The sequence below is a fragment of the Nyctereutes procyonoides genome, unplaced genomic scaffold (assembly GCF_905146905.1).
Source record: "Nyctereutes procyonoides isolate TBG_1078 unplaced genomic scaffold, NYPRO_anot_genome, whole genome shotgun sequence".
Lineage (NCBI taxonomy): Eukaryota > Metazoa > Chordata > Mammalia > Carnivora > Canidae > Nyctereutes > Nyctereutes procyonoides.
Window position 1 is genome coordinate 7,969,871 of NW_026575037.1, and position 17,657 is coordinate 7,987,527.

General features: G+C 35.9%; 1 protein-coding gene across 4 annotated transcripts in view; it reads right to left on the reverse strand.

Annotated features, from left to right (window-relative positions):
- The window catches only part of HMCN1 (hemicentin 1), a 454,683-nt gene that overhangs the window by 55,092 nt on the left and 381,934 nt on the right, over positions 1–17,657 (reverse strand). For all 4 annotated transcript variants that reach the window (XM_055319154.1, XM_055319153.1, XM_055319155.1 and 1 more), the window contains exons 74-83: positions 16,967–17,094; positions 16,510–16,666; positions 14,819–14,940; positions 14,492–14,656; positions 12,818–12,925; positions 12,247–12,384; positions 11,988–12,122; positions 7,223–7,492; positions 4,658–4,848; positions 656–869 (exon numbers count right to left, since the gene is read on the reverse strand). In XM_055319154.1, the coding sequence (XP_055175129.1) occupies positions 656–869; positions 4,658–4,848; positions 7,223–7,492; positions 11,988–12,122; positions 12,247–12,384; positions 12,818–12,925; positions 14,492–14,656; positions 14,819–14,940; positions 16,510–16,666; positions 16,967–17,094 (1,628 nt within the window). The remainder of the gene's footprint in view (positions 1–655; positions 870–4,657; positions 4,849–7,222; positions 7,493–11,987; positions 12,123–12,246; positions 12,385–12,817; positions 12,926–14,491; positions 14,657–14,818; positions 14,941–16,509; positions 16,667–16,966; positions 17,095–17,657) is intronic.

The following is a 17,657-nucleotide window of genomic DNA, read 5'->3' on the forward strand; positions in this document are numbered from 1 at the left end:
GAAGCAGAGCTCTCCTCTGTAAAATTAGGTGAATATTCAGGACTCCAACGGTAGTCACTTTAATCTAGTTATTAGTGATAAAGGAGGTCCATGGAGGAGATGTTTACGTAACTGTGCATACATCTTCTCCTGGGAGAGGGAGATTATTTTTTGGTAAAAAAGTCTACTAATATCATATGTGGTCCTGTGATTAACTTACTCTTCAAAAGAATGAAAAAAAAAAGAACATATATAGTGGGCATAGGGTAAAATCTAGGCAAAGGTACATATTTTACAGAACTTAAAGGAATCAACTTCATGCAACTTCACTTTTTCTTCTTTTCTTTTCTTTTCTTTCTTTTTTTTTTTTTTTAGATTTTATTTATTTGAGAGAGAGAGAGAGCAAGGGGAAGGGCAGAAGAGGAGGGAGAAGAAGAGAGAGAATATCTTAAGCCAACTCCCTGCTGAGTGTGGAGTCTGATACAGGGCTTGATCCCACAACCCTAAGATCATGACCTAAGCTAAAACCAAGAGTCCGACACTCAACTGACTGAGCCACCTAGATGCTCCATCTCTTCTTGTGACTTTTCAAACAATTCCCACAGCTAAAGGAAATGGAGATTGGTTTAGAGTTCTTTATGGGTGTATTTATTTACATAAGAATTAAATTACCAACCTGGGATAATATTGTTATTGAAGGTCCATGTTAACTTGGGCAATGGAATCCCAGTGGCTTTACAACTTAACCGTAGCTGTTCTCCTTTATTTAATGACACATCTCCAGGAAGTTCAGTAAAAGTGGGGAGAACATGTACGGTCAGGCTGACCATGTGTGTATCTTCACCTGCAGCATTGTTAGCAACACAGGTATAGGTGCCAGCATCCTCCAGCTTAAATAAAAAAAAGAAATCATAATATTTAAAATTACATAATCTTACATATTACACAAAATACATAAAGTTGCATAGCTTAGTTCCCAAAGGAGCACTCTTATTTAAAGACAGTTTAAATTTCCATCTTGTAGTCTGAACCATTTGGCTAGCTTTTGCAATAACATAATTTACAATGTATAGGAATTGAAACAAAAGCCCTACAGAACTATAGCATTTTATAGTAATAAGATCTCAGAAAACTTTACAAAAGTCCTAAAGTTTATTAAACATCAAGTGTACTGCAGCTCTGCAATATACAGATAAAGAACAAATCATTTCAAAGGTTGGTAGCATCTTGACAGCATAGCTGGCTCTCTTGGAAATGTGGCACCAAAGACCACCAAAATTATCAAAGGAAATGGGAAAGGGTGTGGGTATTACTACCTGCAGTTCTGAAGTTTCAGATGCTAAATGCAATGGCCAGTCTTGGCACTCATCTCATTAGATGTACAGGCATGGCAGCATTTGACACCCCCCTGTCTCTTTGAAACCATGTCTTCCCTTGGCTTCCAGGCTACCCCTTCTCCTAGTTTCCTTCTTACCTCACTGGTTGCTCCATTTCCATCTCTTTTTTCTGGCTTCCCTTCAACATTAACGTCTTGATGTTGGCATGCAAGAGGGTTAGTGATGTCATCCAGTCTCGTGACTTTAAATATTATCTATTTGCTGATGCATACCAGTATCTGCAGCCCAGATCTTTCTTCCAAACTCTAATTACACTGAACTTCCCATTTCACCTCTTGCTTGTATGCCCCAAAGACATCTTGAACTCATGTCCAAAACTGAACCCCCAATTTCCCTTTCAGCATCCTGTTTTGTTTAATCTGTGGCCTTCACCATCTCAGTTGATTGGCTATTTTGTCCTTCCAGTGGTTAATCTCTTTTGTCTCAGGCATCTGAGTCATCTGTACTCTCTTCTTTTTCACACTCTAGGGGCAATCTAGCTAGGAAATGCAGAATCCAGCCACTTCCCATCCCTAATCTCTCCTCGAACTCCAAACCATCTTCCCAACAGGTCTTTCTGCTTCTACTTTTGCCTCTGCTCATTTTAATAGTCAATGTAGTATTGCAAAAATGTAAGGCAGATAACATTGCTCCCAGGCTCAAAACCTGCAAAGGATTCTGATTTTATTCAGAGTAAAAAGCAAAATTGTTATAATCTACAAGACACTGCATGATTTGGCCTCCATTTTTCTCTCACTTTTCTCTCTTTTGTTCTTTTTTTTTTTCTTTGCTTTTACTGGTCTCCTCTTCCTCCAATGTATTAGGTGTGTTCCCACCTTAAGTTCTTTCCTCTAGATATCTGAGAGAGGAACATCCCAGTTTTACCTGCCTGGTATGGTCTTCCCCCATATATTTGCTTGGCTAACTCACTTCCTTTAAGTTTTACTCATATGTTCCCTTTTCAAAGGAGATTTACCTTGACTACCTTATTAAAAAATGTAACCGGTATTCCTCCAAATCAGATCCCCTTTACCTTGTTTTTTTTTTTTAATTTTTCATACCACTTATTTTCTTCTGACTTGTATACATTGTTTATTATTGTTGTTATTATTATTATATTGTCTATCTCCCTCCTCTAGAAATAAACTGCATGAAGGCATGGATCTTTGAGTCTTTTGTTCCCTCATGTATTACCAGTGCATAAATCAGTGCTGGACACACGGAAGGTATTCAATAAATATTTGTTGAATTAATGATTGAATGCTTCTAAGTGCATTAAGTCCCACCACAGGCTTTTCCTTCTCTTTTAAAAGTTTAAGAATAGGGCAGCCCCGGTGGCGCAGCGGCTTAGCGCCGCCGGCAGTCCGGGGCGTGATCCTGGAGACCGGGGATCGAGTCCCACATCAGGCTTCCTGTATGGAGCCTGCTTTCCCCTCTGCCTATGTCTCTGCCTCTCTCTCTCTCTCTGTGTCTCTCATGAATAAATAAATAAAATCTTTAAAAAAAAAAAGTTTAAGAATATATATATTTTTTGCATTGAAACATTAAAAGAATTGATTGGAAATCCAGCATAAAAATTGTAAACACGGGATTCCTGGGTGGCGCAGCGGTTTGGCACCTGCCTTTGGCCCAGGGCGGGATCCTGGAGACCCAGGATCGAATCCCACATCGGGCTCCCGGTGCATGGAGACTGCTTCTCCCTCTGCCTATGTCTCTGTGCCCCCCCCCTTCTCTGTGACTATCATATAAAAATTAAAAAAAAAAAAAAACAACTGCTATCTCCTGGCTTCCTGTTCCCATTCTATTAGCCTCTTTAAAAAAAAAAATTGTAAACACTAGTAGTAGATACAATCTAAACTTAGTTGGCTGCTTACTTTTTTTTTTAAGGGCAAACAGGAATAAATCACATTCTCTGCAAAAGTCTCCCCACCTCCGTATCACTTAGCTGTTCTTAAATTCTCAGGTTATGACAATTTAAGCTTAAAATCAAGGATTTTATGAAAGTGAAGGACTTAAGAAATCTGGATTGTACATACTATTCACACATAGATTTCTACTTATTACTTGTGTCTTTCATGTGATATTTATAACCTACTTTTTTGTTATTTTTTAAAAACACATCAGAATCATTGTTGCACTAAAAGTCTAACTTTTCTTTCTCATTTAATTCCTTCAGGTCTATAAGTGTAACTGAGGGCCCAAATTCAACATTCCTGAGCCTGGGGGTCATCCCACTAAAGATATTTATTAGCTTAAACAAATTTATCCTTATTTTATCAATTCTAAAATTCATATTTTAAACTTTTAATATCCCTGAAACTGGAATACAACTTAGAAACTGACAATCTTCTCTAGTTTACTTAACTATATTTTTTTCTTTCTTAGGGGTACATAAAATAATGGCACATTTTACAACCAATGGAAAGTTAGATTTGAATAAATACAATTTTTGCTGGCACATGTGGTTGAGTTAGGGCCTACTCACACAGCCTATTACTAGGGTTATTGACCTGATAATCCCAGGAATCTGGCTAATGGCTGAAATTATACTATAAAGTGAATGTAATCAATTTTACTCTTTAACTTTTTCCAATTTAATTCCACAAAGATTTTGTAATGAAGTTTTGGTATTTTGAAGGACAATGAATAGGAATAACATATACAAAAGCTCTGAAAGTGATTCACATTTTAATAATGTTTCTTATTTTGTGCCAAGCACCCAAAACACAGTAAATTTTTTAAAAAGTCATGTAGTATGCATACAGATTCTTCCTCAAGTGGGCTACCACTGGAAAACTGAGATGCTTCTGATAGCTACTATTCTGTAGACTGCATTAAGTACCACCGGAGAATATTCAAAAACCTTAGCTTGGATATATCTCTAAGACTTCAGTTTCCTTGTCAATAATTAGAAAAGGTTATTCAAAATCCTGAAAAGAATACAAAAACTGCTCTTCATATTTGCTTAATAACACATCAAACATTCTTGTATCTCCACTCTTCTAATCATCCCCATACATGGTTACAAGCATGCAACAGAGGCACTTAGAATTTTTCCTGATAAACAGATTTCCACAAAAATAAAATAATTTTAGAAGAAGGCCATTTTATGAGTTCCTACTATCTGTTAAATATTATTCTTAGATCTGGGCCATAAAGCGAAACGTGTAAAATTCATTTTTTGGCCTGAATTTATAAGAGTATTTTTCTTTCATTATTAAAGAATATATTTCCAGGCTAAGTTACTAAAAGTAAAAAGGTAAATTACTACCAATCTTGTTTAACATAGCTATTCAACTTACCACAACATTTTCCAGAATAAGTTCTCCATAGGGTTCGATAGTATATTTTCCTAACAAGTTGGCTAAAAGAACATTGTCTTTTTTCCAGTTAATTGCTGGTGTGGGGATTCCATCAGCCATGCATGGAAGAAGAGCTTGTGAATTCTCACTGACCGTGTAGTGCACATCTGTACTTCGAATTCTAGGAGGCACTAAGAAAAGTTTCAGAAAAATAGTCATTCAGGATGTTGAGTTCAATAATATCCTTATTCACACTGAAAACTGACACAAAGACTCTTTTGAGGATAATTTTGCTGGAAACAGCATAAAATAAAAATGTATTAAGATACTGATCTGTGTTACATGAAAGACGCCTATAGCAAGAACTCTATTGGATTTGGACTTGCTGAATACATTTACAATCAGTTTCTAAACAAATGATATAGAACTAGATTAGAAATCTTCAGATTTTATTTGGATTCCTCACTTTCTTTTGCTTAAGTTTCTTCTGCTTCTTGCAGTGAAACAGACAAACTTAGAACAAAATCCAAAAATGTTTTATGGTTGTACAATCACTGGATTTGTATCACAGACCTATTATGAGAACAAACTAATAAAAGTCACCAGTTTACACACTGTGAAATACACACCCCATATTGAATATCACAAAATGCTATGGAAAAAAATTTATTGTAGTATTTCATGTGTTATAACAAATGCAAGTAAAACCAAGGCAAGACATTTATTCAACTTTCTTTATACTGCCACAGAGGAAGTTTTTATTGATTTCAGAACTCTCTACAAATACTTTCTATGCCTCAAATTTTTTTGGATCAGAATTCAGGCAATAGAGAAAGATCAACTATTTTAGTAGTGGATTTGGAACTAAACTACTTACTTCTAAATAAAGGGCTTGAAAGGGTTAAGAATACTTTGCTCAAAAAGTAAAAAATACACTTCCCTCCAAAAACTATGACTTTTGGAATTATTCAAACATATCAGTGAGAAACATCAATTTTGATGACATTTTGAAAAGTGACAGGACAAAAGTGACGTTCAGCAAAAATTATTTTTTTGATTATATGAGTAAGTAAATCTTAAATGAATGATTATACACACAAACACAGATAATAGGGAAAATACAAAAATCTATTTTGCTGAATGGCATGTTGTAAATATTTGATACATTTTACATTAATTTATACTGTATTTTTATCATTTCCTTTAACTGTGGGGTTGATATTTCAATTTTACTAGTGGTGACAAACTTGTAAAATTTGTACATTTACTTCATTCTTTTTCAAAATGAAAAATTTAAGTTTATGGTTTTATATTTGATTTTAAGTGTGGCCCACACACCACACATTTTGATATATGTAGTGTCCTTATTTTTATTCTTTCCTAAATAGTATGAAAATTAAACATATTCTTTGACCTACTTGCTAACTAAAATGGTATTTTTGACTTTACCTGGGGTTGGGGTTTTGGTATTTAAAGTTTATTACATGTTTCTAGCTTTATTGCATTGTGGGCAGGAAATGTGGCCTTATTTTTAAATCATATTAATAATTGCTTTGTTCATGCTTTGTTGCTTAGTAGATGGCCAATTTTGGTAAATTTCTACAAATTTGAGAAAGAGTATTATTTATTTGAAGCTAAAGAACTGTTATGTATTGATTAGTTCAATTATATGAATTGCAAGGAGGTATAACCAGGAAAAGTATTTTAAAAAACCATAAATGGTGATTTAAAATTTGGGCCATTATTTATTTATTCAATTAAAAGTGTGTTTGCTTGAAATCATCACTTTATGAAGTTGTAGGAAATTCAAACACACCTGGAAGATAAAAAACAGCTTTCACAAATTTTTTAAAAATGGAAGAAGCAGAGACCCATCATTACCAGAGTTACCTCTGAAAAGAGTAGTTGGAAGGAGTTTAATTTACTTATCGTGTCCTCACACCAATAATAGTAGGTATTTATCTTTACTCTTAAAATATACATTAACAACTAAAATATTTCAGTGCTGATCCTTAGATATTTTGTTAGTTGTTGGAATACAAAGAAAAAAAGTTTTTTCCATTACAAAACTATACTTGTAAATATTTTGCTACCTTAAAATAATGAATAGATTTCTAACTCTCATTAGGTTCATACTGTATTTATAATGCTGCTCATATGGATATTGGTTTTGAGTGAAGATCATTTGCAACTTGAACAGTGAGCAGAATAGTCACAAAGCACAAATGGATCCCATAAATAGGATCTATAGCCAAAGTATAAATACTAATCACAATATACAGGGATTATTGGCAACACATGAATTATTTTGGCTCTCTTAATATTTTTCTCACACACACATAATCATAGCCTTTCTTTCACTCACACAAATAATCAGAGCCTTCCATTACAAGCAACAATAAGGGTAAGTATACCTACACACCACACACACACACACACACACACACACCACTTTGGATTGCTGGTTTTACATGGCTTTGACTTTCACCATATTTTTTCTTGGTGGTCTTTCCTCTTTGCCATGGAAATGTAGCCAGCGGAAATAATTAATGTTAAATAACTTACCATGGACAGTGAGCTTGGTGCTCATGCTGCTTGATCCTGCCACATTCGCTGCCATGCACGTGTACTGGCCAGCATCACCAGGCTGAGCGAATGCTATTTGCAGAGCCCCAGAGCTGAGGATGCGCTGGCGGATTGATTCCACAATTGCATGCCCATCTTTATGCCAGGTAATGTCAGGTGCTGGGAGGCCGTCTGCCTCACATGGTAAGGAGATGGGCTTATCCACAGCAGTGATATATTCTTTTGGATGGGGGCTAATGACTGGAGGAACTGAAAAATACAAAGTTTAAACATCACCTACAAACCATAAATGTACCAATGTACCATATACACAGTACAGTGGTACTTCAGCAAAGTGAAGTAATGCTAAAAAGAAACAAAATCCTGACTTTACCATATTATCACCAAAGGATTACTACACTTTGTTTTCATTGGAAAAGAACATTCTTTTTTTTAATATTTAAAAAGATTTTATTTATTTATGAGAGAGACAGAGAGAGAGAGAGAGAGAGGCAGAGACCTAGGCAGAGGGAGAAGCAGGCTTCATGCAAGGAGCCTGATGTGGGACTCGATCCCAGATCCTGGGATCACGCCCCGAGCCAAAGGCAGACGCTCAACCGCTGAGCCACCCATGGATCCCAGAAAAGAACATTCTTTGAGCCATTTTTGGCCATTTTTTGGAAAATTATTCTCTGCATAGTTAACAAATGTAAATGATCATCAATTTTAAATGAGGACCTAAATGTATATTCCTGAGGCACTGCATGCCTAGAAAATTTAGATGGTGCCAACAGAGGCATTTTCTTTAATGTACTGTATTATGTGATTGACTTCAGCTACTTAAACTTTCAGAAAGTCCCTTTCATAGTTTGGAAATTATTCAACTGCTCAGACATACTTTTACTCAAGCGTTTCCTATAGTGCTTAGTGTTTCCAATACAGTGGTCATATTTAACAACGTATTGTTTGAGTGACTGAAAGAATAAATGAATAGATCATGGAAAAGAATTATATATATAAAATGCTTCCCACTTCTTCCAAAAGCTGTGGAAGGGCTTATGATAAAGGTGTTCTCTTCCTAATGTTTCCGGTAGGTTGATTACCACTTAGGTATTGGATATTTTACTGACATTTAAAGAAATATTAAATGATTATGAGGGAACAATCAAACATAAGTAAGGAACAACTGACCGCAAGCACATCTGAAAGAAAGGAGAGGATGATCCATCCGTGTCAATGCAAGTCCCAAGACAGTGACAAGGTACAGAGGACAACAGTGACAGTAAAAATATCCCTTTAAGCATGTGCAGGCAAAGCCCACCAAAAAACTACCACGCATTCAAGAAAGCTTAAGAGAGGAACAAGGCAAACAATATTCATTGTTACCACATACTGACTCAGAAATGGAATCAGAAGTGAGATCCCTGAGAGCTCCACTGATCCAAGTAATGCCTGTGCATAGTAAGTAAGTCCTGGGGACCTAGACTATCTGTCATGTCTACAGAGCATATGGAGAATGGTCAATCACATGGAGATCAAATTTTATTTTATTTATTTATTTTTAAAGAGTTTATGCATTTATTTGAGGAACAGAAAGGGAGATAGCAAAAAGAGGGAGAAACAGGCTCCCCCACTCAGCATGGGGCTCCATCCCAGGACCCTGAACTGAAGTCAAATGCTTAACTGACTGAGCCACTCAGGAACCCTGAGACAAGATTTTATTTTATTTTTAAAAGATTTTATTTATTTATTCATGAGACACACACACACACACACACACACAGAGGTAGAGACACAGGCAGAGGGAGGAGAAGCAGGTTCCATGCAGGGAGCCCGATGCAAGACTCGAACCCAGGAATCCAGGATCATGCCCTGAGCCAAAGGCAGATGTTCAACTGCTGAGCCACCCAGGCGTCCCAAGATTTTAAAATACACTAACAGTGCTGAGTAAAATAAAATCACTCAGTTGTGAAAAAATATGAATAACCATGTTAAAATTACTTATATCAGCCAACATCATTTGCTTCGGTTTGTGCTTTCCATTACATATATGGTATCTGCAAGGAGGGAGATTTGGTTCAGAATTTTCATACCTCTAAAGCATGAGGTTATCTCTGGGTGCTTTTGAAATGTTGAAATGCTATTAATCATTTAATGTGTTTCTTTGTCCCATAATTGCTCATGTCAATGATTTTAATCAATTGTTGAAGGAAAAACCCCTCCTATATGTAACTGTTCTTTCCATGACTTCCATGTTGCCAAGGCCAATGAATATTTATGGGTCCTTATCTAACTGACCTCTCACCTGCATTAAACAAATTGTCCACTCCCTTTTTCTTGAAACACTCTCCTCTCCTAGCCTTCATCCGGCTTTCCTCTAACATCTCTGCCGGCTCCTTTGTATTTCAGCATCCTCTCTTTTCTCAGACTTTTAAACAATGCAGAGTTCTGGGTCTTTGTCCTTAGCTTTTTTTCTGTCCAAATTCCGACCAGTCTTGTGGACTGAAATACACTGATAACTTCCAAATTTATATCTTACACTATACTTCTCCCTTGAGCTCTGAATCCATCAATAGTAAACTCAATTTGATATCTCCACTAGGATTTCTAATATGTTCCCATATCTCATAGGATCTATCAGAAATCATGTTTTCCTTCCTCCAAAGCCAGTTCCTCCCCTTGCGTTCCCCCATGGCACTATTACCTACTCACTAGTTCAAGCCCAAAGCCCAGGAAACATCATTAATTCCTCTCTTTTCCTGACCTCCCAAATCTGATTCATCAGTCATCCTGGCAGTTACACCTCCAGAAGTATCTTAAATCCATCACGTTTTTTTCCATTTACCCCTGCAACTTACACAGCCACTCTCACTCCCAGCCAGGCTGTAGCATCTTGCCAAGAGGACCTGAATAATTCCTCCAGCTCTAGTCTTGCCCCTTCTCTAAACCAACACCTACAGAGCAGCAAAAGAGATCTTCCTAAACCCAAATAAGCATCTTGGTTGAACCCTTAAAGGGCTTCCCACTGCATAGAGAAGAAAATATAACCTTTGTGTGGTCCTTTTGACCCTCCATGCATTGATCCACCTTCTTTTCTGACTTTCTTCACATTTTGCCAACCTTCTCCTTTTCCACCACTCTCTACCACACTGGCATGCTTCTTTTCTTACTCTTTCCTGTCGCGGGGTCATGGCTCATGATGTCCTCTCTCCGTTGGATAGTCTGCCACCTTTGTATGGCTCATCCTAGCTCAGCATTCAGGTCTCAGCCTAAATGGTACCCTTTCAGAGAAGTCATCTCTTTCCCCTTCCCCCTCCCCTCCTCCTTCTCCTCCTCCACTCCTACCTCTCCTTCTTCTAAATGGTACCCTTCAGAGAAGCCGTCTTCATTTTCGTCTTCTTCTTCTTCTCCTTCTTTTTAATTGTGTTTATTTATTCATGAGAGACACACAGAGGGAGGCAGAGACATAGGCAGAGGCAGAAGCAGGCTTCCTGCAGGGAGCCTGATGTGGGACTCGATCCCTGGACCCCAGGATCATGACCTGAGCCAAAGGCAGATGCTCAGCCATTGAGCCACCTAGTTGTTCCAGAAGCCTACTTCTTAAAGCCTACTTTAACCACTAATGTAAAGTGATCCCCACATTTCCCCCATTTCCCCATTATTCCCCATCTCAGCCTTTTTTTTCCTGCTTAGCATGTGTCAGAATTTAGAATTATTTCATTTATTTGGTAATTTAGTTTTTTTTTTCCTTCTGGATACCATAAGGGAAGGATCATGTCTGTAATGTTCAATGTATTTCCACTTATTATTCCAATAAATATTTGTTGAGAAAATGTTAAAAATATAAAGAAACTAGATTTATAACGTGCAGTTAAGTAAGCCTTACCTTAGTAATTTACCATAGGAAAATCACACTATAAGGAAATTCAACATCAGCTAATGGAAATTCAGAAACTCAGAACCTACTTCCAGGTCACTTTTTCATTCACAAAAACAATGCATGCAAGATATCAATATTATGTCAAGAAAATAATAGTCAAATATGAAAAGACCTTCCTTTATCTACAGAATAATTTTTCCCATCAAGTTTGTTAACTACTACATTTTTTTTGTTTTATGATTTTTATTTATGATTTTTAAAAATGTATGATTTGTTTTTTAAGTTGACATTACAATCTAGTGTTTCATATTGTATCCAATGTGGTATTATAAAGATGATGTTTTAAAAATTGCCTTAAAAATAAAATAAAAATAAAAATTGCCTTAAATATGTACTACAATGAAATAGAGTACCATATGAAGTTCATAGAAATCCAAAATAAAATGAGATGTCTCAGTTTTCTTATTTATTTATTTATTTATTTTTATTTATTTTTTTTTTTTTAAATTTTTTATTTATTTATGATAGAGAGAGAGAGAGAGAGAGAGGCAGAGACACAGGCAGAGGGAGAAGCAGGCTCCATGCACCGGGAGCCCGACGTGGGATTCGATCCCAGGTCTCCAGGATCACGCACCTGGGCCAAAGGCAGGCGCCAAACTGCTGCGCCACCCAGGGATCCCAGTTTTCTTATTTAAACAATGAACAACCCCCTGCCCCAAACATTACTTTTTCTTCTTCATAAGGGTAATAGGAAAACACATTGTATAATGTAAACTAAGAATGTTGAGAACTATGGCAGCATTGTTATTTTAGATAGATGAATTTTGATATACATTGTCATGAGCATCTTTGCAATGAAGACATAGAAATTTATTATTTAGGTACCTTGAACATTTAATTTGATTTTGCCTAAGGCTGTGCCAGCTGGATTCTGAGCCACACACATGTAAGTGCCAGCATCTTCTCTGACAGCTCTGGAGATCTGCAAGCCACCATTAGGAAGAACTGCATGACTTTTGCCTACATCAGTTATGAAAGCACAGTGAGAATAATTTTTATTAAAAGTTTTCATTAAAAAAATCATACTGACTTATTAATCATAAAACATTGATTTGCTGTAATTTTCTTGATAGAAACAGTGTACCTGAAGTGATAACATTGATCCCTTCTTTTTGCCAAGTAATGAAAGGACTCGGTGTCCCTGTTGCTTCACAAGGTAATAAAATGGGATTGTTTACAATGACGTCTAGCTCACTTGGCTGAGGCTGAATGACTGGAGGCTCTATAAGAACCAACAGAAAAAGCAATGGCAGAAAAAGCAAAGTTAGCGGCAGAAATGTCTAAAAGTAGCCATGAAGTTAAACAGGCCCAGATTTGTATTTCCAAATTGTTAGTGATCTGATTGTCCAAGGGAAAAGAGAATATTGGCCATATTACACATTTTGAGTCTTTCTACTGTAGGAAGTTTCCATTAGAAGAACCCCATTAGAAGACTAGAAGCAGCAACAGATTATAGAAGTTCAAGAAAAAAAATAATTTAGGGGTTGTTCTGTGTGATTTTTCATTGTTTTTTTTTTTTATTGGATAATACCTATTAGTCTTTCATATCCCCAAGATATTACTGTGGTTCGTAGCTCTAGACAGTACATTCTTTCAAGAATAAACATGACTTGAAGAAAAAACAAACTTTTAATGAATTAAGTAACCTTTCATACCCTGGACATAAAGGGTCACATGTCGATGTGCAGAACCAGCTGCATTCCTGGCGACACACGTATATCTTCCAGCATGGTTTAACTGAGTCGCAAATATTTCAATTGCTCCTAAAAAGGAAAAAAAATTTTATGCACAGTGTGTCCATTTTTCTGCAACCATTTTTCTGGTTCGATAAACTAGGTCTCTCTGATTTTGTGTTTTCATCCTCATAGCACAGTGGTGCTTGGCTTATACTCATACTTTTACACCCTGAAGGGCCTAACACAGTGCCTTTTAATCATTATTAATAGCTTTCTTTAGGCAAAATTTACGTGCCATAAGATTCACCCACTTAAATGTACAATTTAATAATTTTTAGTATATTTATAGAGCTGTGCAACTATCACAACCTAATCTTGAGAACATTTCTATTATCCCTTTAAAAAGAAATCTATTCCATTTATAGTCACTTCTCATTCTCATCAGCCCTAGGCCCCTCACAAACACTAATTTCTTCTTATTCTCCATATATTTGCATTTGCTGAACATTGCATGCGGATGCAATCATACAGATGTTCTTTGTGTTTGACTTCTTTCACTGTGAGTACAGGTTTTGAGTTTCATCTGTTGTAGCATGTGCCAATATTTTTGTTCCATTTTACTGATAGAGAATTTGATTGTGTGGATTATCCACATTTTGTTTATTCTTTTATCTGTTGATGGACATTTGGATTGTTTATAGCAATACTGTGAATAATGCTGTATGAACATTTCCATACAAGTCTTCATGTGGACATATGTTTTCATTTTTCCGGGTAGATGCCTAGGAATGGAGCTGCTGGGTCATATGGTAACTCTTGTTTAATATTTTGAGAAAGTTCCAACCTGTTCTTTTAATACAATACCTTGTGCTGAAGGGTAATTTCTAGTTTATGCTTTTAATTGCTACCAATCAAAATCTATACACGTTTTGAGGCAGCCAAAATACTTGGCTTGGAAAACTAAGTTCTACCCTGTGAACAATCTTCCATTATTTCCCTTCTATTGAAAAAATAAACAAACTCCCTTAAAATAATATGCACAGATGCATAAAGCCCCAGGAGGATGTTAGTTACTACTTTAGTTTATCTTTAGTGTACTTTTCCAAGTGAACTCCTTTTTTCATTTAGGTGAATTATTTTTTTCTCTGTTAATACATAAATTTTATAAATCATGGCTACTACCACTCTCAAAAATTATCCATCTTAAGCACTTATCACCTAGCCTTACCTGCTCAGTTATAAAAACCTTGAGAACAAGAATCTTCCTAATTTTATATCCTCAGAAACTCAGTGGAGTATGTAACTTATTTTAGGAATTACATGTTTGTTGAATGAATGGAGGTTCTTTTTGGCCAATGGAAAGAGTGTGGTTCACTCAAAGGCAACCAGTGAATTTGTGAAACCTCAGGGTTAGTAAATATGCACATAAAATTCCAGTGATCATGCTTATTACATTCCATTATCATTGTTTCCAGATTTTTTTCCTCTCCCTTAGTCTAGTTCCCCTTCCCACTCTAACTGTACTTTTTTTTCCAGATGTGTAGGTCTAGGAATGAAAATGTATTTTATTTTGGTGCAACAAAAGGCCAGGTAAGGCCATCCATTAATAATTAATCTAATCATAGATGTATAATTACCTGAGCTTGGTCTTACCTGAGGAAAGAATTCTATAACCATCTCCCCTGGGAAGTAGTCTTATCCCATTTTTTGTCCAGTGAATTGAGGGAAATGGAACTCCTGAAGCAGTGCAGGTAATTATTGTTGGGGCATGTTTGGTTACTAGGAGGTCCGCAGGCTCATCAGCTATGGAAGGTGGAACTACAACAGTAATAACAATAGTAAGAAAGTACACATTTCCAACCCTTTCAGATTTCCAAGCCTCATCATAGTAAGTGGAGAAGGAAACTCTCCTGTGAATTAGTGGAATAATGAAATGTATCATTATAAGAGCTACCAATCTACATACTAAGCCAGTTGTACCTTGGACAGTGAGATCCACAGTCCTCTGATCCTCTCCGGCATCATTTGTCACGGTGCACTCATAGGTTGCAGTGTCATCCACAGAAGGTGAAATAATTACTAGTGAACCTGAAGAAAGGAGCCTAGAAGAAAGATTTCAAAGCAATGATGTATCATATATCAGTTTCCATAAATGTTGGCTCAACACGGTACCATGTTCTGAATTGAGGAAAATGGAATTCTTTCCTTGTGTTAAAATAAGGAATCTTTCTGATATTTCATGTGTCAGACTTTTTTTTTTTAATATGGGCAATGGGTTAATAGAGCTTCAACTGAGATTTACAGGAAATAGCTGGGTAGAAGAATTGTTTGATGAGGGAATCTTTCGTTTTCTGATTGCTTATATCATGATCAACCTTGCTGTCCTAAAGTGAAATACAGTAAAATGAGCATATTGATGATAGCCAGTGTTTACTGAGCATTGAATACATTCTGGCACCATCTCAACTGCTTCGCATAAATGATCTCTAAATTTCAGAATAACTTTGCAGATTGGTATTTGATTATTTCCATTGACAGACAAATAATTACAAGTCCATCTGTCCTACATATTGCCTTACTTCACATGTTTCCTTACGTGTATAAGTCTTTTCCCTAACTTTTAACCAATTCGAAACTAAAGTTATCTGGACACTTCAATTGTTCAAGAGATTTAGTAAATATACATATGTTATTCAAAGTAAATCTCAATAACTATTTCTTACTTCAAAGTGTGCACTGGTAGAACAAAAATGATTTAATTCAATGGGAATACATTTGACATGCTTTTTAATTCAATGGTAATGAACATTTTCTACATAATGTATACCTTCAAGTCATTAGACTCTCAGTACCCAAAGATTAAAATGTTGAGAAAGAGAGAGCAAACTCAGAATTTCAAGGGAAAAACTTCTAGTTTCCTATTTCCTGATGTATAAGAATTGATTATTGTCAAAGTACATTTACAAGAATATTTGTTTTTAGTATTTATGGCAATTCCTTTGACAAGATACCTGTTAACTTAATTGAGATGCAAGAAATGATACTCATTTAAACATCAGAAATTCCTAGTGATTAAAAGGTTAGTTTTTAAAAAACATATGCTGTCATATTATGAACTACTGGAAGTAAAGCCAGAGGAATGCAAAAAATTAGAGGAAATGATGTTTTTCCTCCTCACACATGCTACCAAAATACCTAAGTTATTTCAAGGTTCAGAATTTCATTTTTATTCTACAGCTAAAGATGGTATTATTTTTACAAAGTATTCTTCCCTTATACCAAATACTTTCATTCTTTGTTTTTATAAAATTCCAAAAGGTGCTGAAAAAAATAAAGCAGAGTAGGAACCTAACCTTGTATCTACAAGGTAGATATCTTGTATCTCTGACCATCAGCTTATCGACAGAAAAGTTGAAGCAATAATTCATAAAAAGCTTTTAGGTTGAGAAACTAATTCCACATTAGGAAAAATATATACTCTCTAGATACTAGCTAATTCTCCATACTTTATATATATATATATATATATATATATATATACACACACACACACACATATGTGTGTGTGTGTGTGTGTGTGTGTATGTCCCCACTGACAGAGAGGAAATAATTTTTTAAAAAAATTATGTTTTTAAATAATAGGTAGGGTTTTCAGTTAAATTATTCCTTACCTGTATGAATTCTGATTTTGATCCACATTAAGAAGATGTCCATTTTTCTTCCATTTGATGGATGGTTTTGGTATCCCAGCAGCCTCACAAGCCAGAGTGGTTTGAACATTTACTGTTACAGTTATGTTGGTAGGACCCAGAGCAATGGATGGAGGAACTAAAACAAAGTCAGCAAATAAGAGGGAAAGACATTCAGCAGATAGCATGCCATCTGAAGTATTTCTGCCAGAGTGAAATTAATCACTGGTAACTTGCTCCGAGGTTGCAAACACAATAAGGCTCTGCGAATTTAGTGTTGTGATGCTGCTAGCCACAATGAGGAGAAACATGGGTCTTGACCATTTACAAGAGTGTGGTACCTTTACATTGCCCTGGAGATCTATATGATCTCAGAGGTTTCAGCTATCAAAGGACATTTAACCCAAAGATTAGATGCTGTTCATACAAGTATATTTACCATGGACCTGTAAATCTATTCGCCTGCGGTCTGTTCCAGCAGCATTGGTAGCCATACACAAATATCGCCCAGTATCTGTGACATGTGCTGACTGGATATGAAGGAATCCATTTTCCAAGATGGAGTATCTACAAGAAGGATCACAGGCAAAGTTCCTGGAATCAACCTTTTCTGATTATTTGCATTTTGACTGAAAGTATTTTTTTTTAGGTTTTAAAACCAGCATTTTATTTTTTTTATCTTATCTTATTTACGTTCAATTAATTAACATATAGTGTATCATTAGTTTCAGAAGTAGAGTTCAGTTATTCATCAGTTGCATATAACATCCAGTGCTCATTATATCATGTGCCTTCCTTAATGTCCATCAGCCAGTTACCCCGTATGCCCACCTATCTCCTCTGACTGAAAGTATTTTTAAAAGACTTGGTTAAATCCATTTTTAGTCTTTTTCCTGTTTTAGAAATTTGCAATACCCTTGCTGGAAAAAAGGGGTATCCCACAAAGGTGCATAGCAGATAGACTTGTGATCTTGGGTGAATTACAATCATTATGCTCTGGCTATGAGCCTTAGGATTATGCTTTAAAAATAGTATTATTTTGATTCTCATATTAAGATGAAGAAACTAGTATTAAATGTAACAAGACTAAAATTATACACTGGAAAAAAAGATTTAGGAATTTCTATTTC